This window comes from Zonotrichia albicollis, chromosome 32 (assembly GCF_047830755.1).
Source record: "Zonotrichia albicollis isolate bZonAlb1 chromosome 32, bZonAlb1.hap1, whole genome shotgun sequence".
Taxonomy (NCBI): Eukaryota; Metazoa; Chordata; class Aves; order Passeriformes; family Passerellidae; genus Zonotrichia; species Zonotrichia albicollis.
Window position 1 is genome coordinate 1,641,919 of NC_133850.1, and position 24,227 is coordinate 1,666,145.

The 24,227-nt window shown below is 47.1% G+C and overlaps 1 protein-coding gene across 8 annotated transcripts in view; it reads right to left on the bottom strand.

Annotated features, from left to right (window-relative positions):
* BRD4 (bromodomain containing 4) overlaps positions 1-24,227 on the bottom strand; it is a 92,915-nt gene that overhangs the window by 23,762 nt on the left and 44,926 nt on the right. For all 8 annotated transcript variants that reach the window (XM_074530203.1, XM_074530202.1, XM_074530205.1 and 5 more), the window contains exons 10-15: positions 20,226-20,435; positions 16,028-16,227; positions 12,245-12,543; positions 9,936-10,043; positions 3,423-3,475; positions 596-971 (exon numbers count right to left, since the gene is read on the bottom strand). In XM_074530203.1, the coding sequence (XP_074386304.1) occupies positions 596-971; positions 3,423-3,475; positions 9,936-10,043; positions 12,245-12,543; positions 16,028-16,227; positions 20,226-20,435 (1,246 nt within the window). The remainder of the gene's footprint in view (positions 1-595; positions 972-3,422; positions 3,476-9,935; positions 10,044-12,244; positions 12,544-16,027; positions 16,228-20,225; positions 20,436-24,227) is intronic.

Consider the following 24,227-nt stretch of genomic DNA (forward strand, 5'->3'; position numbering starts at 1 on the left):
GGTCCTGCAGCCCCAAACCCACCCAGTGCTGCTCTTGCATTCTGGGATGTCCCAGGGAGGACACGGTGGTGGGACCAGGAGAACTTCCATGGGATGGTCCTTCAGCCCACAGACCCACCCAATGTTCTCCTTTTCTTCTGGGATGTCCCAGGAAGGACACGGTGGTGGGACCAGGAGAACTTGCAGGGCACGCTTCATCAGCCCACAGAGCCGCCCAGTGTTGTCCAGGAAGGACACGGACGTGAGATCAGGAGAACTTGCAGAGCATGGTTCTTCAGCCCCAAACCCACCCAATGCTGTCCTTCTGGGATGTCCCAAGAAGGACACGGTGGTAGGACCAGCAGAACTTGCAGGCCACGCTCCACCAACCCCAAACCCACCCAGTGCTGTCCTTCTGGGACATCCCAGGAAGGACACGGTGGTGGGACCAGCAGAACTTACAGGCCACGCTCCACCAACCCCAAACCCACCCAACGTTGTCCAGCTCCACACGGAGCTGCGATCACACCACGATGGACACCAAGACCCCAAAATCCCCTTTCCCCACCACCAGCACCACCCTCCTCCTCCTCCTCCTCGTTCCCTCCCAGCTCACCTGGAGGAGACACCACGTGCTGGCTGAGGTGGGGCGGCGTGCCGTGCTCGGCCGGCGCCGGGGGCAGGTGCGGCGCCGGGGGCAGCTCGGCCGGGGGCAGGTGCAGCATGGCTTGCCCAAAGTGCGCCATGGTGTCGAACATGGCGCCGGGCAGGGGGTGCTCCAGCACCGGCACCTGCGCCGCCACGAACGGCGGCGGCGGCGGCGGCGGCGGGGACGCCTTGGGGGGCGCGGCGGGCGGCGGGACGGGCGGCTGCGGCTGCGGCTGCGGCTGCGGCTGCGGCGGCTGCAGCGCCGGCGGGACGGGCGGTGGTGGCGGTGGTGGCGGCGCCGGGGGCGGCTGCGGTGGCGCCGAGGGGTGGTGGTGGTGGTGGTGCTGCGGGAGGAGTGAGGAGGGGTCAGGAGAGCTGGAGATGGGGCGGTGGGGCGGGGAATGGGGGTTTGGGTAAGGGGGTGAGGTGGTTGGGGAGTCAAAATGGGCTGGGGGGGCATTGGAGGTGGTGGTCGTCAAAATTCTGGTTGTCAAAGGGAGGTGTGGAGGCACCTAAAGGTGGTTTTGGACACCAAAATGAGCTCTTGGGTCATCTAAAGGTGGTTTTGGACACCAAAATGATCACTTGGGTCATCTAAAGGTGGTTTTGGACACCAAAATGGTCTTTTGGTCATGGAAACAATCTCCTGGGTCATCTAAAAGTAGTTCTGGCCACTAAAAGGGTCTTTAGGTGGTCAAAGTGAGCTCTTGGGTCATCTAAAGATGGTTTTAAACACTAAAATGGTGTTTTGGTGGTCAAAGTAAGGTCTTGGGTCATATGAACGTAGTTTGGGTCATCTAAAGGTAGTTATGGACACAAAATTGGTGTTTTGGTGGTTAAAGTGATCACCTGGGTCATCTAAAGGGGGTTCTGGACACCAAATAATCTCCTGTGTCATCTAAAAGTGGTTTTGGTCACTAAAAGGGTCTTTATGTGGTCAAAGTGAGCTCTTGGGTCATCCAAATGTGGTTTTGGACACCAAAATGGCGTTTTGGTGGTCGAAGTGAGGCCTTGGGTCATCTAAAGGGGGTTCTGGACACCAAAATGAGCTCTTGGGTCACCTAAAGGTGATTTTGGACACCAAAATGAGCTCTTGGGTCATCTAAAGGTGGTTTTGGACATCAAAATGAGCTCTTTGGTCATCTTAAGATGATTTTGGACACTAAAATGGCGTTTTCGTGGTCAAAATCATCTCTTGGGTCATCCAATGATGGTTTTGGACACTAAAATGGTGCTTTGGTGGTCAAAGTGAGCTCTTGGGTCATCTAAAGGTGGTTCTGGACACCAAGAATGGCGTTCTGGTGGTCAAACTGATCACCTGGGTCATCTAAAGGTGGCTTAAACATTAAAATGGTGTTTTGGTGGTCAAAATGATCACTTGGGTCATCTAAAAGGGGTTCGGGACACCAAAATGATCTCCTCGGTCATCTAAAGGTGGTTTTGGTCACTAAAAGGTTCTTTAGGTGGTCAAAGTGAGGTCTTGGGTCATCTAAAGGTAATTATGGACACAAAATTGGTGTTTTGGTGGTCAAAGTGATCACTTGGGTCATCTAAAGGGGGTTCTGGACACCATAATGAGCTCTTGGGTCACCTAAAGGTGGTTTTGGACACCAAAATGAGCTCTTGGGTCATCTAAAGGTGGTTTCGGACACCAAAATGGTGTTTTGGTCATTGAAACAAACTCTTGGGTCATCTAAAGGTGGTTTTGGACACCAAAATGAGTTCCTGGGTCATCTAAAGGTGGATCTGGACACCAAAATGAGCTCGTGGGTCACCTAAAGGTGGTTTGGGACACCAAAATGGTGTTTTGGTTGTCAAAACCATCTCCTGGGTCATCCAATGATGGTTTTGGACACTAAAATGGTGCTTTGGTGGTCAAAGTGAGCTCTTGGGTCACCTAAAGGTGGTTCTGGACACCAAGAATGGCGTTCTGGTGGTCAAACTGATCACTTGGTTCATCTAAAGGTGGCTTTAAACACTAAAATGGTGTTTTGGTGGTCAAAGAGATCACTTGGATCAACTTAAGGTGGTTTTGGACACTAAAATGAGCTCTTGGGTCACCTAAAGGTGGTTTTGGACACCAGAATGGTCTTTTGGTCTTGGAAAAGAACTCTTGGGTGTGAATCTAAATGTGATTTTAGGTCATCAAAATGGCTTTTTGTCATCAAAATGACCAATCCAATCTCAGTCCCAATCCATGGATCCCATCCCAACCCAATTAATGATCTAATCCCAATCCCAATCCAATTAATGATCCAATCTCAACCCAATTAATGATCTAATCCCAATCCCAATCCAATTAATGATCCAATCCCAATCCATGGATCCCATCCCAATCCAATTAATGATCCAATCCCAACCCAATTAATGATCCGATCCCAATCCATGGATCCCATCCCAATCCAATTAATGATCCAATCCCAACCCAATTAACGATCTAATCCCAATCCAATTAATGATCCAATCCCAATCCAATTAATGATCCAATCCCAATCCATGGATCCCATCCCAATCCAATTAATGATCCAATCCCAACCCAATTAACGATCTAATCCCAATCCCAATCCCAATCCAATCCAATCCATGGATCCCATCCCAATCCAATTAATGATCCAATCCCAATCCCAATCCCAATCCCAATCCAATGAATGATCCAATTCCAATCCATGGATCCCAATCCCAACCCAATCCATGGATCCCAATCCAATTAATCCAATCCCAATCCATGGATTTCATCCCAATCCAATCCCAATCCATGGATCCAATCCCAATCCCAATCCCAATCCCATTCCTACCTTTTTCTGCTCCCTCCCCGAGTGCCCTTTTTTCTTCAATTTTGGCGCCATTTCTGCCAAAAAAAAAAGGGGAAAAGAAAAAGAATTAATTTGGGAACGGCTCCTGATGAACCCGATCGGGAACGGGGCTGGAACTCCCCAGGGATTGTTTGGAATTCCCCAGGGATTTCTGGGATTGGCGATTTTGCCGCCAAAAAGAAGGAGGGAAATTTGTCGGAAAAGATCCAAAGGCCAAGAAAATCCGTGGATTCCACGGGATGAGATATCCTGGGGAGAGGGAGAACCCGGGCAAATTCCATCGTTGGATCCCAGCTGGAATTGCGAGGTCCAAAATGAAATTCCGAAGATTTCAACCCAAAGACGATCCCAAATTCCATCGTTGGATCCCAGTTGGAATTGCGAGGTCCAGAATGAAATTACAAAGATTTCAGCCCAAAGACGATCCCAAATTCCATCGTTGGATCCCAGTTGGAATTGCGAGGTCCAGAATGAAATTCCGAAGATTTCAGCCCAAAGACGATCCCAAATTCCATCGTTGGATCCCAGCTGGAATTGCGAGGTCCAAAATGAAATTCCGAAGATTTCAGCCCAAAGACGATCCCAAATTCCATCGTTGGATCCCAGCTGGAATTGCGAGGTCCAGAATGAAATTCCGAAGATTTCAACCCAAGGACGATCCCAAATTCCATCAGCAGTCACTGGATCCCAGTTGGAATTGCGAGGTCCAGAATGAAATTACAAAGATTTCAGCCCAAAGACGATCCCAAATTCCATCGTTGGATCCCAGCTGGAATTGCGAGGTCCAAAATGAAATTCCGAAGATTTCAGCCCAAAGACGATCCCAAATTCCATCGTTGGATCCCAGCTGGAATTGCGAGGTCCAGAATGAAATTCCGAAGATTTCAACCCAAGGACGATCCCAAATTCCATCAGCAGTCACTGGATCCCAGTTGGAATTGCGAGGTCCAGAATGAAATTACAAAGATTTCAGCCCAAAGATGACCCCAAATTCCATCAGCAGTCACTGGATCCCAGCTGGAATTGCGAGGTCCAGAATGAAATTCTGAAGATTTCGACCCAAAGACGATCCCAAATTCCATCGTTGGATCCCAGCTGGAATTGCGAGGTCCAAAATGAAATTCCAAAGATTTCAGCCCAAAGACGATCCCAAATTCCATCGTTGGATCCCAGCTGGAATTGCGAGGTCCAGAATGAAATTCCGAAGATTTCAACCCAAAATTGATCCCAAATCCCATCTCTGGTCGTCGGTCCCAGTTGGACTTGCGAGGTCCAAAATGAAATTCCAAGGATTCCAACCGAAGGATGATCCCAAATTCCACCGCCGGTTGTTGGTCCTGGTCAAACCTGAGACATCCAGAACGATCATCCTGGATTTTGGAGATCCCAACCCAAAGATGATCCCAACCTTCAACGCCAACTGCTGATCCAAGCTCCAGAAGAAGATTCCAAGGATTTCAGCCCAAGGATGATCCCAAGTTCCATCGCCAGTTGATGGGTTCCAGTCAGAACCTTGAGATCCAGAAGATCCCAAGGATTTCAACCCAAAAATGATCCCAAATCCCATCTCTGGTCGTCGGTCCCAGTTGGACTTGCAAGGTCCAAAATGAAATTCCAAGGATTTCAACCCAAGGATGATCCCAAATTCCATTGCCGGTTGTTGATCCTGGTCAAACCTGAGACATCCAGAACGATCATCCTGGATTTTGGAGATCCCAACCCAAAGATGATCCCAACCTTCAACTCCAACTGTTGATCCGAGGTCCAGAAGAAGATTCCAAGGATTTCAGCCCAAGGATGATCCCAAATTCCATCGCCAGTTGATAGGTTCCAGTTGGAATTGCGAGGTCCAGAAGATTCCAAGGATTTTCATCCAAAAATGATCCCAAATTCCATCGCCGGTCATTGGATCCCAGTTGGACTTCTGAGGTCCAGAAGAAGATTCCAAGGATTTCAACCCAAGGATGATCCCAAATTCCATCGCCAGTTGATGGGTTCCAGTCAGAACCTTGAGATCCAGAAGATTCCAAGGATTTCAACCCAAAATTGATCCCAAATCCCATCTCTGGTCGTCGGTCCCAGTTGGACTTGCGAGGTCCAAAATGAAATTCCAAGGATTTCAACCCAAGGATGATCCCAAATTCCATCGCTGGTTGTTGGTCCCGGTCGGAATCGAGAGATCCAGAATGATCATCCTGGATTCTGGAGATCCCAAGGATGATCCCAACCTTCATTCCCAGCCATTGGGTCCCAGCTGGAATCTCGAGGTCCTAAAGAAGATTCCAGGGATCCCAACCCAAGGATGATCCCAAACTCCATCACCGATTTTGGGTCCCAGTTGGAATTGTGAGGTTCCATGGAGATCACCTGGAGATCCTGGAGATCCCAACCCAAGGATGATCCCAAATTCCATCAATAATTTTGGGTCCCAGTTGGAATCGCGTTCCAAAAAGGATCATCCTGGATTTTGGAGATCCCACAGATGATCCCAACCTTCATTGCCAACTGGAATTTCCTAGTCCAGAAGGATGATCCTGGAATCTGGAGATCCCAACCCAAGGATGATCCCAAACTCCATCCCCGATTTTGGGTCCCAGTTGGAATTGTTAAGTTCCATGGAGATCCTGGAGATCCCAACCCAAGGATGATCCCAAACTCCATCAAAAATTTTGGGTCCCAGTTGGAATCGCGAGGTTCCATGGAGATCACCTAGAGATCCTGGAGATCCCAACCCAAGGATGATCCCAAACTCCATCACCGATTTCGGGTCCCAGCTGGCATTCCCTGGTCCAGAAGAAGATTCCAAGGACTTCAACCCAAGGATGACCCCAAACTCCATCAATAATTTTGGGTCCCAGTTGGAATCGTGAGGTTCCATGGAGATCACCTGGAGATCCCAACCCAAGGATGATCCCAAACTCCATCACCAATTTTGGGTCCCAGTTGGAATTGTGAGGTTCCATGGAGATCCTGGAGGTCCCAACCCAAGGATGATCCCAAATTCCATCACCAATTTTGGGTCCCAGTCAGATTCACGAGGTTCCATGGAGATCCTGGAGATCCCAACCCAAGGATGATCCCAAACTCCATCACCAATTTCGGGTCCCAGCTGGCATTCCCTGGTCCAGAAGGAGATTCCAAGGACTTCAACCCAAGGATGATGCCAAACTCCATCAATAATTTTGGGTCCCAGTTGGAATTGTGAGGTTCCATGGAGATCCTGGAGATCCCAACCCAAGGATGATCCTGAACTCCATCACCAATTTAGGATTGCAGTTGGAATCGTGAGGTTCCATGGAGATCCTGGAGATCCCAACCCAAGGATGATCTCAAACTCCATCACCGATTTTGGGTCCCAGTTGGAATTGTGAGGTTCCACAGAGATCCTGGAGGTCCCAACCCAAGGATGATCCCAAATTCCATCACCGATTTTGGGTCCCAGCTGGAATCGTGAGGTTCCATGGAGATCACCTGGAGATCCCAACGCAAGGATGATCCCAAACTCCATCACCAATTTTGGGTCCCAGCTGGCATTCCCTGGTCCAGAAGGAGATTCCAAGGACTTCAACCCAAGGCTGATCCCAAATTTCCTCCCTGGCTGTCGGATCCGAGTTGGAATCGCGTTCCCAGAAGGACGACCCCGGAATTTGGAGATCCCAACCCAAGGATGATCCCAACGTTTATCACCGATTTTGGGTCCAAATTGGAATTTCCTGGTCCAGAAGAAGATTCCAAGGACTTCAACCCAAGGATGACCCCAAATTCCATCACCGATTTTGGGTCCCAGTTGGAATCGCGAGGTTCCATGGAGATCCTGGAGATCCCAACCCAAGGATGATCCCAAACTCCACCATCGGTTTTGGGTCCAAATTGGAATTTCCTGGTCCACAAGAAGATTCCAAGGACTTCAACCCAAGGATGACCCCAAACTCCATCACCGATTTTGGGTCCCAGTCAGATTCACGAGGTTCCATGGAGATCACCTGGAGATCCCAACCCAAGGATGACCCCAAACTCCATCACCAATTTAGGGTCGCAAATGGAATTGTGAAGTTCCATGGAGATCCTGGAGATCCCATCCCAAGGATGATCTCAAACTCCATCACCGATTTTGGGTCCCAGTTGGAATCACGAGGTTCCATGGAGATCACCTGGAGATCCCAACCCAAGGATGATCCCAAACTCCACCATCGGTTTTGGGTCCAAATTGGAATTTCCTGGTCCACAAGGAGATTCCAGAGATTTAACCCCAAGGCTGATCCCAAATTTCCTCCCCAGCCGTCGGATCCGAGTCGGAATCGCGTTCCCAGAAGGATCCTCCCGAATTTTGGAGATCCCAACCCAACCCATGGAGGAACCTTCAACCCCAAATCCATGGGGATAAATGGAAAAGTCACTTCCAGGTGATTTTGGGGCAGAAATGTCAAATTTCTGGGATTTTCCCAAAATTTCCCCCAAAATCCTCATTTTATTCCCACCCAAACGGCGAAACGCCGACGGACGGATCCAAATTCCCAAATCCTGGGGTGAAATTCCATGAAAAAAGTGAAATTTTGGAGTCGTTTTATCGCTTTTATTATTCCCAAACATTCAAGGGATCCAATTTTCCAAAGGGGCATGAAGAAAGGTGGGAATTAGGAAAATCTGGGAAAATACCCATGAAAAACTGGGATAATAACCAGGAAAATTTGGGACAAAACCCAGGAAAATTTGGGATAAAACCCAGGAAAAATCGGAATTTTATCCCAAGGAAGGCGCAGGGGGCGACGTCGGCGACTTGGAATTCCAAATTCCCTCAAAATCCAATTTTCCCTTCAGATCCCAAATCCACACGGTTCCGTAAAATAAAAAAGGGATTTATCCCTAAAATCCCATTTCCTCCCTGATTTAGCCCTAAAATCCAATTTTCCCCATTTTTTTAATCCATTAAATGCCACCTCCTTAATGATTTTTAACCTCAAGATCCCATTTTTGTCAATTTTTTAACCAATAAAATTCTGTTCCCTCAATTTTTTCTTCATAAAATTTCGTTTTCCCCATAAAATCCCATTTTTTCCATAAAATCCCTTTCCCTCCATATTTTTCTCCATAAAATCCCTTTCTCTCCATGTTTTTTCCCCATTTTTCCCACCAAATCCCTTTCCCTCCATTTTTTTTCTCCATAAAATCCTATTTTTCCCCCAAATCCTTTTCCCTACATATTTCTCTCCATAAAACCCCATATGCTCCATCTTTTTTCCCATTTTTTCCATAAAATCCCTTTAATTCCATCTTTTTTTCTCTCCCTAAAACCCCATCTCCTCCATATTTTTATCCACAATATCCCATTTTTCCCAATAAAATCCCATTTTCCCCACAAAGTCCTATTTTTTTCTCCATAAAATCCCATTTCCCCCCACAAAACCCCATTTCCCCCCCACAAAATCCCATTTTTCCCCCATAAAATCCCGTTTTCCCCCCCACAAAATCCCATTTTTTCCCACAAAATCCTATTTTTCCTCCATAAAATCCCGTATTTTTCCCCCACAAAACCCCATTTCCCACCCACAAAATCCTATTTTTCCCCCATAAAATCCCATTTCCCCCCACAAAATCCCATTTTTCCCCCCACAAAATCCCTTTTTTTTCTCACAAAATCCCATTTTTCCCCCATAAAATCCCATTTTTTTCCCACAAAATCCCATTTTTCCCCCATAAAATCCCATTTTGTTCCCCCAAAATCCTATTTTTCCCCCATAAAATCCCATTTTTTTCCCACAAAATCCTATTTTTCCCCCATAAAATCCCATTTTTTTTCCACAAAATCCTATTTTTCCTCCATAAAATCCCGTATTTTTCCCCCACAAAATCCCATTTTTTTCCCCCAAAATCCCATTTTTCCCCCATAAAATCCCATTTTTTTCCCACAAAATCCCATTTTTCCCCCATAAAATCCTTTTTTTTTTCTCCACAAAACCCTATTATTCCTCCATAAAATCCCGTATTTTTCCCCCACAAAATCCCATTTTGTTCCCACAAAATCATATTTTTCCCCCACAAAATCCCATTTTTCCCCCATAAAATCCTTTTTTTTTCCACAAAACCCTATTATTCCTCCATAAAACCCTGTATTTTTCCCCCACAAAATCCCATTTTGTTCTCACAAAATCATATTTTTCCCCCACAAAATCCTATTTTTCCTCCATAAAATCCCATTTTTTTTCCCCATAAAATCCCATTTTTTTCCCCCCAAAATCCCATTTTCCTCCATAAAATCCCATTTTTTTCCCCCCAAACCCCCTCTCCCTCCATCTCCACCCCAACCACCCCAAACCCCCTCACCGACCCCCACGGCGCTCGTTCCAGAATTATAAAAAATCCACAAAAATTCCAAATCCGCGGTGGGCGGGGTCGGGGCGGGGCCGAGGCTCCCCCAAAGACGAGCGGACGGCGGAGGCGGCGATGAAATCGAGATTTTATTTCTGCCACAAGGGAGGGAAGGAGGGAGGCGCTAACCTGAGTCCGACTCGTCGCTGTCCGAGGAGCTCGACTCGCTGCTCGACTCCGACTCGGACGAGGAGAAGCCCTTGAGCTTGGAGGAGCCGGCCAGGACGTCGAGCTTCTCTGCCGGGAGCAACGGGAGAGCGTCAATCGGGGCGGAAACGGGGACGGGGGCTCAACGCAACTGGGGAGTCACAACTGGGGCAGCCTGAGCTCAACCGGTTGGGTCTAAACCCAATTGGTTCATTCTAAACCCAAACTGGCTCATCCCAAACTCAACCGGTTGGTTGTAAACCCAACTGGGTCGTCCCGAACTCAACTGGTTGGTTCTGAACTCAACCAGTTCATTGTAAACTCAACTGGTTGGTTGCAAACCCAACTGGGTCATTCTAAACCCAAACTGGCTCATCCCAAACTCAACTGGTTGGTTGTAAAACCAACTGGTTGGTTGTAAACCCAAATGGGTCATCCTGAACTCAACAGGCTGGTTCTAAACTCAACCAGTTCATTCTAAACCCAACCGGTTGGTTGTAAACCCAACTGGGTCATCTTGAACTCAACAGGCTGGTTCTAAACCCAACCAGTTCATTGTAAACTCAACTGGTTGGTTCTAAACGCAACTGGTTGGTTGTAAACCCAACTGGTTCATTCTAAACCCAAACTGGCTCACCCCAAACTCAACTGGTTGGTTGCAAACCCAAATGGGTCATCCTGAACTCAACAGGCTGGTTCTAAACTCAACCAGTTCATTGTAAACTCAACTGGTTGGTTGTAAACCCAACTGGGTCATTCTAAACCCAAACTGGCTCATCCCAAACTCAACTGGTTGGTTGTAAACCCAACTGGGTCATCTTGAACTCAACAGGCTGGTTCTAAGCCCAACCAGTTCATTGTAAACTCAACTGGTTGGTTGTAAACCCAACTGGGTCATCTTGAACTCAACAGGCTGGTTCTAAACTCAACCAGTTCATTGTAAACTCAACTGGTTGGTTCTAAACCCAACCGGTTCATTCTAAACCCAAACTGGCTCATCCCAAACTCAACTGGTTGGTTGTAAAACCAACTGGTTGGTTGTAAACCCAACTGGGTCATCCTGAACTCAATGGGCTGGTTCTAAACTCAACCGGTTCAGTCGAAATGAAATCAGGTGGTTCTAAACCCAACTGGGTTGTCCTGAACTCAACTGGTTGGTTCTAAACCCAACTGGGGCAGCCTCAACTCAACTGGGTCATCCCAAGCTCAACGGGTTGGTTCTAAACCCAACTGGTTGGTTCTAAACTCAACCGGTTCAGTCAAAACGAAATCAGGTGGTTCTAAACCCAACTGGATCATCCTGAACTCAACTAGTTGGTTCTACACTCAATTGGGTCATGCTAAACCCAACCAGTTGGTTCTACACTTAAGTGGGTCACCTTAAACTCAACTGGGTCATCCTGAACTCAACTGGTTGGTTCTAAACCCAACTGGGGCAGCCTAAACTCAACTGGGTCATCCTAAACTCAGCTGGGTCATCCCAAGCTCAACGGGTTGGTTCTAAATGCAACTGGTTCATTCTAAACCCAAACTGGCTCATCCCAAACTCAACCAGTTGGTTCTAAACTCAACTGGTTGGTTTTAAACCCAACTGGGTCTTCCTGAACTCAACGGGCTGGTTCTAAACTCAACCAGTTCATTGTAAACCCAACTGGTTGGTTCTACACCCAACTGGTTGGTTCTAAACTCAACCGGTTCAGTCGAAACGAAAGCAGGTGGTTCTAAACCCAACTGGGTCGTCCTGAACTCAACTGGTTGGTTCTAAACTCAACTGGGTCATGCTAAACCCAACCAGTTGGTTCTAAACTTAATTGGTTGGTTCCACACTCAAGTGGGTCACCTTAAACTCAACTGGGCCATCCTGAACTCAACTGGTGGGTTCATTCTGAATCTCATTGCCGCCATTTTGAATCCTGCCCGCTGCCATTTTGAATCCCACTGTCGCCATTTTGAATCCCACCTGCCGCCATCTCGAGTCCCATCCGCCTCCATTCTGAATCTCACTGCCGCCATTTTGAATCCCTGCCATTTTGAATCTCCCACCTGCCTCCATTTTGAATCCCACCCGCCATTTTGAATCCCATCTGCTGCCATTTTGAATCTTCCACCTGCCTCCATTTTGAATCCCACCCGCCATTTTGAATCCCACCTGCCGCCATTTTGAATCCTACCTGCCGCCATCTTGGTGAGGCCAAACCACCTCCTAGAACCTCCCCAAAAACCCAACCCTGGGAATTAAAACCACCATAAAATCGGGCTGAAAACCCCCAAATTTTGGGGTCTGGAGGTACCTGGGGGTTTCCTCTTCTTGCGCAGGCAGGAGGTGACGTAGCGCTCGAGCTCGCGCAGCGTCGACGGCTTCAGCGTCTCGAAGTCGATCTCGATCTCGTCGGGGTTGGAGTTCTTGAGCGAGGGCTCCCGGGACTGGATGATGTGCACGACCCTGCCCAGCTTCTCCCCGGGCAGTTTGTTGATGTCCAGGCTCAGCTGCCGTTTCTCCTCGTACGACATGGGCTTGCACTTCTCCTCCTCCTCCGACTCGTAGGCGGGCGCGGCTTTGCTGGGCTTCACCGGCGCCGGCTCCTTCTTGCTGCTCGGGTCAACCAAACGTGGCGGTTTAGGCCTAAACCTGGTCAAAACCTGACCTAAAACCAGTCTAAACCCGACCTAAAACCAGCCTAAACCCAGCCTAACCCACAGGATCTGGAGAACTTCACTGGCACCATCTCCTTCTTGCTGCTCAGGTCAACCAAACGTGGGGGTTTAGGCCTAAACCTGACCTAAAACCAGCCTAAACCAGTCCTAACCCATAGAACCTGGAGAACTTCACTGCCACCAGCTCCTTCTTGCTGCTCGGGTCAACCAAACGTGGGGGTTTAGGCCTAAACCTGGTCAAAACCTGACCTAAAAACAGCCTAAACCCAGCCTAAACCTGACCTAAACCCAACTAAACCAACCCTAACCCACAGGATCTAAAGGACTTCACTGCCACCGGCTCCTTCTTGCTGCTCGGGTCAACCAAACGTGGGGGTTTAGGCCTAAACCCGGCCTAAACCTGACCTAAAACCAGTCTAAACCCAGCCTAACCCACAGGACCTGGAGAACTTCACTGCCACCAGCTCCTTCTTGCTGCTCGGGTCAACAAAACGTGGGGGTTTAGGCCTAAACCTGGTCAAAACCTGACCTAAACCAGCCTAAACCTGACCTAAAACCAGTCTAAACCCAACCTAAAACCAGCCTAAACCCAGCCTCACCCACAGGATCTGGAGAACTTCACTGGCACCATCTCCTTCTTGCTGCTCGGGTCAACCAAACGTGGGGGTTTAGGCCTAAACCTGGTCAAAACCTGACCTAAAACCAGTCTAAACCCGACCTAAACCCAGCCTAACCCACAGGATCTGGAAAACTTCACTGCCACCAGCTCCTTCTTGCTGTGTGAGTGACCAAATAATGGGGGGTTTTGGACTTAAACCCAGTCTAAGCCCAACCTAAACCAGCCCTAACCCACAGGATCTGAAGAACTTCACTGGCACCGGCTCCTTCTTGCTGCTCAGGTCAACAAAACGTGGGGGTTTAGGCCTAAATCCAGCCTAAACCTGACCTAAAACCAGTCTAAACCCAGCCTCACCCACAGGATCTGGAAAACTTCACTGCCACCAGCTCCTTCTTGCTGTGTGAGTGACCAAAAAATGGGGTTTTGGACTTAAACCCAGTCTAAGCCCAACCTAAACCAGCCCTAACCCACAGGATCTGGAGAACTTCACTGCCTCCGGCTCCTTCTTGATACATGACCAAAAAATGAGGTTTTAGACTTAAAGCCAGCCTAAATTCAGCCTAAACCCAACCTAAACCAGCCCTAACCCATAGAACCTGGAGAACTTCACTGCCACCAGCTCCTTCTTGCAGCTCAGGTCAACAAAACGTGGGGGTTTAGGCCTAAACCCAGCCTAAACCTGACCTAAATCCAACCTAAACCAGCCCTAACCCACAGGATCTGGAGAACTTCACTGCCACCGGCTCCTTCTTGCTGTGTGAGTGACCAAAAAATGGGGTTTTGGACTTAAACCCAACATAAACCAGCCCTAACCCACAGGATCTGGAGAACTTCACTGCCATCAGCTCCTTCTTGATACATGACCAAAAAATGGGGTTTTGGACTTAAAATTGACCTAAATCCGGCCTTAAACCTGAGCTAACCCCAGCCTAAGGCACAGGAGCTGGAGGAGATCTGGTTTTGTTCCTTTGTTGGTTGGGGCTTTCAGGTGAAGCTCAGATGGAACTGAGCTTAAAATGGGTGGTGATGCCAAGGTGAGCTCAAGATGGTCCAGACTGAGCTCCACCTGCTCCTGGACACCCAGACCTGAGCTCACGCCATTCAGAAGCCCAAAGCTGAGCTGAAATTGCTCCTGCACACCCAAAGCTGAGCTGAAGTTGGTTTTGGGCACCCAAAGCTGAACTTAATTTACTCCTGGACACCAAAAACTGAGCTCAAGCTTCTCCTGCACACCTGAAACTGAGCTCAAACTGGATTTGGACAGCCAAAGTTGAGCTGAATTTGCTCCTGGACCCCCAGAACTGAGCTCAAGTCATTCAGGAACCCAAATCCGAGATCTTAACTTGCTCCTGCACACCCAAAGCTGAGCTCAAACTTGTTCTGGACACCCAAAACTGAGCTCAAGGTGGTTTTGGACACCCAAAACTGAACTTAATTTACTCCCGGACACCAAAAACTGAGCTCAAACTGTTTTTGGACACCCAAAACTGAGCTCGGGCTGGTTTTGGACACCCAAATCTGAGTTCAGGCTGGTTTTGGACACCCAAAACTGAGCTGAAATTGGTTCTGCACACCCAAACCTGAGCTCAAACTGGTTTTGGACACCCAAATCTGAGTTCAGGCTGGTTTTGGACACCCAAAACTGAGCTCAGGCTGGTTTTGGACACCCAGAACTGAGCTGAAATTGGTTCTGGACACCCAAACCTGAGCTCAAACTGGTTTTGGACACCCAAATCTGAGTTCAGGCTGGTTTTGGACACCCAAAACTGAGCTCAGGCTGGTTTTGGACACCCAGAACTGAGCTGAAGTTGGTTTTGGACACCCAAAGCTGAGCTCAGGCTGGTTTTGGACACCCAAAACTGAGCTCAAGCTTCTCCTGCACACCCAAAGCTGAGCTCAAGCTTCTCCTGGACACCCAAAACTGAGCTCAAGCTGGTTTTGGACACCCCAAAGTGAGCTCAAGCTTCTCCTGCACACCCAAAACTGAGCTCAGGCTGGTTTAGGGCGCCCAAAACTGAGCTCAAGCCATTCAGACACCCAAAGCTGGGCTTAACTTGCTCCTGGACACCCGAAACTGAGCTGAGGCTGGATTTGGACACCCAAAACTGAGCTCAAGGTGGTTTTGGACACCCAGAACTGAGCTCAGGCTGGTTTTGGACACCCAAAACTGAGCTGAAATTGGTTTTGGACACCCAAAGCTGAGCTCAAACTGGTTTTGGACACCCAAAACTGAGCTGAAGTTGGTTTTGGACACCCAAAACTGAACTGAAGTTGGTTTTGGACACCTAAAGCTGATCTCAGGCTGGTTTTGGACACCCAAAACTGAGCTGAAGTTGGTTTTGGACACCCAAACCTGAGCTCAAGGTGGTTTTGGACACCCAAAGCTGAGTTCAGGCTGGTTTTGGACACCTAAAGCTGATCTCAGGCTGGTTTTGGACACCCAAAACTGAGCTCAAGGTGGTTTTGGACACCCAAAGCTGAGCTGAAGTTGGTTTTGGACACCCAAAGCTGAGCTCAAGGTGGTTTTGGACACCCAAAACTGAGCTCAGGTTGGTTTTGGACACCCAAAGCTGAGCCTAATTTGCTCCTGGACCTCCCAAACCGAGCTGAAGTTTCTCCCGCACGCCCCAGGCCCTCCACCTGCCCAGCACCACCGAGAAGAACCAACCCCAAACCCTGAGCTGAGCTCAAGGCTGGGCTCAACCCCACCCATCCCCCAAGGCCTCATTAATTAATGAATTACCTTAATTAGCACCGGGGGATCCCCAAACCGCCCCAGGGAATTGTGGGAAGGGCCCACCTGGAGGCGCTGCTGTTGCTGTTGCTCTTCTTGGCCTTCTTGGGCGGCGGCTCCTTGGCTTTGCTCTTCTTGGTGTCCTCCAGCTCCTCCTTCTTTTTGTGCTTCTCCTTCTTCTTCTCCTTCTTGTCCTTCTCCTTCTTCTTTGGTTTGTTCTGCTGGGGCTGGGACAGCGCCGCCAGCTGCTCGTGCACGGCCTTCAGCTGTGGGAATGGGAGAGGTGGGAGGTTGGAAGTTCTCCAGAAGGTCAGGGCCCACCTCGGACTGAGCCCAAGATGCTCAAGCAGAGCTGGGTGCAGCCACGCCTTGGTCATCTCCAAGGTCATGGACTGTAAGCTGGGATTGACCAACCCCCATCTGGTCAGTGACCAGGGGGTCCATGGGGACCTCCAGGGTCATCAAAGCCAACCCATGACCCCACCTGGTCACTGTCACCTCCAACCATTCCATGATCATCTCCAGGGTCATCAAACCCAACCCACGACTGACCCCAGCTGGTCACTGTCACCTCCAACCATGCCATGGTCACCTCCAGGGTCATTGATTGCAACCTGGGATTGACCAACCCCACCTGGAGACCTCCAGGGTCACCAAACCCAACCCACGACTGACCCCACTGGGTCACTGTCACCTCCAATGGTTCCATGGACACCTCCAGGGTCATCAAACCCAACCCATGACCCCACCTGGTCACAAAGTGTTCCATGGACACCTCCAAGGTCATCAAACCACGACCTCTGATTGACCTCGGCCAGTCACTGTCATCTCCAATGGTTCCATGGACACCTCCAGGGTCATCAAACCCAACCCGTGATTCCAACTGGTCACTGAGTGTCACCTCCAATGGTTCCATGGAGGCCTCCAAGGTCATGGATTGTAACCTGGGATTGACCAACCCCACGTGATCACCCAGATCAGTGTCCAGGGGTTCCATGGGCACCTCCAGGATCATCAAACCCAACCCATGACTGACCCCAGCTGGTCACTGTCACCTCCAAGGGTCCATGGTCACCTCCAGGGTCATTGACTGAACCTGGGATTGACCAACCCCACCTGGAGACCTCCAAGGTCATCAAACCCAACCCATGATCCCACCTGGTCACTGAATGTGTCACCTCCAATGGTTCCATGGAGACCTCCAAGGTCATCAGATCCCACCTGGGACTGAGCCCAAGATTCTCAGCCAGAGCTGCGTGCAGTCCTTCCATGGAGACCTCCAGGGTCATCAAAGCCAACCCATGATCCCACCTGGTCACGCAGTGTCACCTTCAATGGTTCCATGGGGACCTCCAGGGTCATCAAACCCAACCCACGACTGACCTCAGCTGGTCACTGTCACCTCCAACCATGCCATGGTCACCTCCAGTATCATTGACTGCAACCTGGGATTGACCAACCCCACCTGGAGACCTCCAGGGTCATCAAAGCCAACCCATGACTGACCCCACTGGGTCACTGTCACCTCCAATGGTTCCATGGACACCTTCAGGGTCATCAAACCCAACCCATGATCCCACCTGGTCACTGAGTGTCACCTTCTATGGTTCCATGGACACCTCCAGGGTCACCAAACCCAACCCATGACCCCACCTGGTCACAGAGTGTTCCATGGACACCTCCAAGGTCATCAAACCATGACCTCTGATTGACCTCAGCCAGTCACTGTCACCTCCAATGGTTCCATGGAGACCTCCAGGGTCACCAAACCCAACCCATGACTGACTCCACCTGCTGAGTGTCACCTCCAACCATTCCATGGACACCTCCAAGATGATCAAACCCAAGCCATGACCCCACTTGGTCACAGAGTTTTGGGTCAACCCAACACTTCCAGATCAACAAACTCAAGGATTTTGGGTCAAAACAATAAATTTGGGTCAACAAACAAAACAAGTGCAGGTACACCCAACAACTTTGGGTCAACCAACCCAATGGTTTGAGTCAACCCAATGCAACTTCAGGTCAACATACCCAAGAGTTTTGGAGCCACATGCCCAATAATTTTGGGTCAAACCTAAAAAGTTCTGGTTAAAATCCAACAAATTTCAGTTAAAAGACAACAATTCCAGGCCAACAAACCCAAGAATTTTGAGTCAATCCAAAAACTCTGAGTTGGCCAACCCAAGAATTTTGGGTCAACCCAAATATCTTAGATAAACAAACCCAACAATTTTGGAGTTACAAACCCAACAATCCTGGGTCAACCAACCCGACAACTCTGGGGCCACAAACCCAACGATTCTGGGCTGACAATCTCAACAATTCTGGGTCCACAAACCCAACGACTTAGGGTTGAAAACCCCAATGATTGAGATCCATAAACTCAACAATTCTGGGTCAACAAACGCAACTATTTAGATACATAAACCCAACGGTTCCAGGTCAACGAACCAAATAATTTTGGTCAAAAAATCCAACAATTTAGGCACACAAACTGAATGATTTTGAGTCAACAAACCCAACGATTTCAGCCTACAAATCCAACAATTCAGGTCAACAGATCCAACAATTTAGGGTCTACAAACGCAACTATTCAGGGTTGACAAACCCAATGATTTTGGGCTACAAACCCAACAATTCAGGTCAACAAACCCAAACATTTTGGGTCAACAAACCCAATGATTCCAGATCGATGAACGTATTAATTTTGAGCAAAAATCCAACGATTTTGGGTCAACAAATCCAACAATTTAGGTCCAAAAACTCAATGATTTTGGGTTGACAAACCCAACCAGTAAGGTCTACAAACCCATTGATTTTGGGTCAACAAACCCAACAATTTTGGTCCATAAACCCAACGATTCCGGGTCAACAAATCAAACGATTTTGGGTTGACAAACTCAATGATTTTGGTCTAAAAACCCAAAGATTTTGGGTTGACAAACCCAACAATTTTGGTCAACAAACCCAATGAATTTGGTCCACAATCTTAACGATTTTGGGTCAAGAAACTCAATGGTTTTGGCTTGACAAACCCAATGATTTGGGATCAACAAACCCAACTATTTAGATCCACAAACCCAACAATTCCAGGTTGACAAACCCAATAATTTGGTCAACAAATTCAACAATTTTGGGTTGACAAACCCAACAATTTTGGTCATCAAATCCAACAATTTAGGTCCACAAACCCAACAATTATCGGTCGACAAACCCAATGATTTTAGGTCCACAAACCCAACAAGTTTAGGTTGACAGCCAATGATTTTTGGTTGACAAACCCAACAATTTTGGTCAAAAAGTCCAAAGGTTTAGGTCAACAAACCCAACAATTTCGGGTCACCAAACCCAACAATTTTGGTCAAAAAGTCCAACCATTTAGGTCAACAAACCCAACAATTTAGGTCCACAAACCCAACAATTATCGGTCGACAAACCCAATGATTTTAGGTCAACAAACCCAACGATTTTGGGTCACCAAACCCATCAATTTCAGCTCAGCAAACCCAACAATTTTGGTCAAAAAGTCCAACCATTTAGATCAACAAACCCAACAATCCTGGAATTGACAATCTCAACAATCCTGGGTTGAAAAAACCAACGGTTTTGGGTCAACAAACCCAACAATTTCAGGTTCACAAACTCAATGATTTTGGGTTGACAAACCCAACGACTCTGGGTCCACAAACCCAACAATGTTGGTCAAAAAACCCAACAATTTAGGTCAACAAACCCAACAATTTCGGGTCACCAAACCCATTGATTTCAGCTCCACAAACCCAACAATTTTGGTCAAAAAGTCCAACCATTTAGATCAACAAACCCAACAATTTTGGATCAACAAACCCAACAATTATCGGTCGACAAACCCAATGATTTTAGGTCAACAAACCCAACAAGTTTAGGTTAACAGCCAATGGTTTTCGGTTGACAAACCCAACAATTTTGGTCAAAAAGTCCAACCATTTAGGTCAACAAACCCAACAATTTCAGCTCTGCAAACCCATCAATTTCAGCTCAGCCAACCCAACAATTTCGGATCAACAAACCCAACAATTTCAGCTCTACAAACCCAAAAATTTCAGCTCTACAAACCCAACTTCTCCAGCTCAGCAAACCCAACAATTTTGGATCAACAAACCCAACAATTTCAGCTCTACAAACCCAACTTTTTCAGCTCAGCCAACCCAACGATTTTGCTGTTTCTGGACCGTGTGACCCTGACGGGACAACCCCCGGGCCCAAGCCCACCCAAGCCCACCTGCTCCTGGAGCTCGGCCAAGCGCTGCGCCCGCTCCTCCTCGGAGTCGTCGGAGGAGCTGTCGCTGTCCGAGGAGCTGTCGCTGCTGCTGTCGCTGGACGAGGGCGGGGCCACCTTGGTGGGGGGTGGGACCACCACGGGGGACGAGGCCGGGACCGGCGGCTCCTCGGGCTCGTCCGGCATCTTGGCAAAGCGCATCTCGAACACGTCCTGCAAGCACAGCAACGGCCCCAGGTGACCCCGGGCCATCTCCAAAGGGAGAGGTCCTACAGACCAAGGGTCAACACCTGGACATGGGCTGGGGGAGGGACTCTGAAATTTTGGAATTCTGACTCTGTCCAAGGTGGATTTAGGGGAAAATCTACAGGGTTTGCTCCATTTATCGTTTGAAAGATGCAACTTCCATGTTCTTGAGATCTTTCGTTGATGATCTCAGAGGTCCCACCATGGATTCCCACTGGAGATCTCAACCATCTCCAAGGTGGTTTTGGGGGAAAAATTTATAGGGTTTGCTCCATTTCCCATTTAAAAGATGGAACTTTGATGTTCTTGAGATCTTTGTGGATCACCTTCAGTTGATTTGATGATCTCAGAGGTTCCACCATGGATTCACACTGGAGATCTCAACCATCTCCAAGGCGGTTTTGAGGAAAAAATTAACGGGATTTCCTCAATTTCTCATTTAAAACATGAATTTTCCAAGTTCTTGAGATCCTCTTGGATCATCTTCAGTTAATGGTCCTAGAGGTTTCACCATGGATTCCCACTGGAGATCTCAACCATCTCCAAGATGGTTTTGGGGAAAAAATTAACGGGATTTCCTCAATTTCTCGTCTAAAAGCTGCAACTTTCAAGTTCTTGAGATCTTTGTGGATCATCTTCAGTTGATGATCTTAGTGGTCCCACCATGGATTCCCACTGGAGATCTCAACCATCTCCAAGGTGGTTTTGAGGGAAAAATTTATAGGGTTTGCTCCTTTTCCCATTTAAAAGATAGAACTTTGATGTTCTTGAGATCTTTGTGGATCATCTTCAGTTGATTTGATGATCTCAGAGGTTTCACCATGGATTCCCACTGGAGACCTCAACCATCTCCAAGGTGGTTTTGAGAGAAAAATTCACAGGATTTCCTCGATTTCTCATTCAAAACATGAATTTTCCAAGTTCCTGAGATCTTCTTGGATCACCTTCAGTTGATGGTCCCAGAGGTTCCACCATGGATTCCCACTGGAGATCTCAACCATCTCCAAGGTGGTTTTGAGGGAAAAATTTAACGGGATTTGCTCAATTTCTCGTTTAAAAGATGGAACTTTGATGTTCTTGACATCTTTGTGGATCATCTTCAGTTGATGATCTTAGAAGTTCCACCATGGATTCCCACTGGAGATCTCAACCATCTCCAAGGTGGTTTTGGGGAAAAAATTCACAGGATTTCCTCAATTTCTCATTTAAAACATGAATTTTCCAAGTTCTTGAGATCTTCTTGGATCACCTTTGGTTGACCCCAGGATTTCTGAGGTCTTTTCCAACCTAACTCTACCATGAATTCCCACTTGGTGGGGGGCGGGACCACCACGGGGGACGAGGCCGGGACCGCCGGCTCCTCGGGCTCGTCCGGCATCTTGGCAAAGCGCATCTCGAACACGTCCTGCAAGCACAGCAACGGCCCCAGGTGACCCCGGGCCATCTCCAAAGGGAGAGGTCCTACAGACCGAGGGTCAACACCTGGACATGGGCTGGGGGAGGGACCCTCAAATCTGGGGGGTTTCCTGGAATTCTGACTCTGTCCAAGGTGGATTCAGGGGAAAATCTACAGGGTTTGCTCCATTTATCGTTTAAAAGATGCAATTTCGATGTTCTTGAGATCTTTAGTTGATGATCTCAGAGGTTCCACCATGGATTCCCACTGGAGATCTCAACCATCTCCAAGGTGGTTTTGAGGGAAAAAATTAACGGGATTTCCTCAATTTCTCGTTTAAAACATGCATTTTCCAAGTTCTTGAGATCTTCTTGGATCATCTTCAGTTGATGATCTCAGAGGTTTCACCATGGATTCCCACTGGAGATCTCAACCATCTCCAAGGTGGTTTTGGGGAAAAAATTAACGGGATTTGCTCAATTTCTCGTTTAAAAGATGGAACTTTGATGTTCTTGAGATCTTCTTGGATCACCTTCAGTTGATGATCTCAGAGGTTCCACCATGGATTCCCACTGGAGATCCCAACCATCTCCAAGGTGGTTTTGAGAGAAAAATTCACAGGATTTCCTCAATTTCTCATTTAGAACATGCATTTTCCAAGTTCTTGAGATCTTCTTGGATCACCTTCAGTTGACTTGATGATCTCAGAGATTCCACCATGGATTCCCACTGGAGATCTCAACCATCTCCAAGAAGATTTTGGGGGAAAAATTTATAGGATTTATTCCTTTTAAAACTGTATTTTGGAGACTTACGAGTTTTCCTGGATCTTCTTGGATCATCTCTGGTGGACTCCAGAATTTTCGAGGTCTTGTCCAACCCCAACCCCACCACGGATTCCCCCTGGAGATCTCAACCATCTCCAAGGGGATTTTGGGGGAAAAATTCAGAGGATTTTCCCCAACTTTTCAAAATTTCCCTGATTTTTGATGGATTTCATTTTATTTCCATTTCATAAAGTTCCATAAATTTTTGGAGCCCCGCTCATCCTTCCCACTCCCGCCTCAAAACTTGGACAGAGAAAAAGAGAAAAATGAAAAACAAACCTGGATCGAAGAGGGAATTGTAAGAAAATTCAGGGAAAATTGAGAAAAACCCCACAAATTTGGTGATTTTTTTGTTAAGTCAGCATTTTTGACTAAGCAAAAAAATTTTTTTTTTGCAAATTCTGCTGGAAAAAAAAGTGGAATTTTCCTGGAAGCTTGGGAAGGTTCCTGGAATGCTCACAATTTTCATTTCCATCACTTCAACAACAAAAAACCCCACAAATTTTTGGTGGTTTTTTTGGGCCAAGTCAGCATTTTTGGATTATTCCGATTTTTTTTCCTCGCCAAATCCCTCCAGGAAAAAAAAAAAGAAGAAATTTCCCTGCAATGTTGGGAATTTTCCTGGCAGGTTGGGAATTCTGATTTCTTTGACTTTCACCACAAAAAAAAAAAAATTCATCAATTTGTACGGGGTTTTTTTTGCCAAGTCAGCATTTTTGATGATTCTGAATTTTTGGTTTTTTCTTTTTTTTTGATTTTTTTGGCAAATCCTGCTGGGGGAAAAATAAAAAAAGGAATTTTCCTGGCCGGTTGGGAATATTTGAATATTTTTCACCACAAAAAAAAAAAACCCATCAATTTTTATGTTTTTTTTTTTTTTTTTCCGAGTCAGCATCTTTGATTATTCTGAATTTTTGGTTTTTGTTTTTTTTTTTGCAAATCCTGCAAGGGAAAAAAAAAAAAAAGAATAAAGGAATTTTCCTGGCCAGTTGGGAATTCTGATTTCTTTGACTTTCCCCACAAAAAAAAAAAAAAAAAAAAATCATTAATATGACCAATTTGTATGGGGTTTTTTTTGCCGAGTCAGCATTTTTGAGTATTTTGAATTTTTGGGTTTTTTTTTTTTGCAAATCCTGCTGGGAAAAAAAAAAAAAAAAAAAAAAGGGATTTTCCTGGCTGGTTGGGAATTCTGAGTTCTTTGACTTTCCCACCAAAAAAAACCAAAAAAATCATCAATTTGTATGGGGTTTTTTTTGCCAAGTCAGCATTTTTGATTATTCTGAATTTTTGGTGGTTTTTGGTTTTTTTTTGCAAATCCTGCTGGAAAAAAAAAAAAAAAAAAAGGGAATTTTCCTGGAATTGTGGGAATTCTGATTTCTTTGACTTCCACCACAAAAACAAAATGCCATCAATTTGTATGGAGTTTTTTTGTGCCGAGTCAGCATTTTTGAGTATTCTGAATTTTGGGGTTTTTTTTGCAAATCCTGGTGGGGAAAAAAAAAAAAATTGGAATTTTCCTGGCCAGCTGGGAATTCT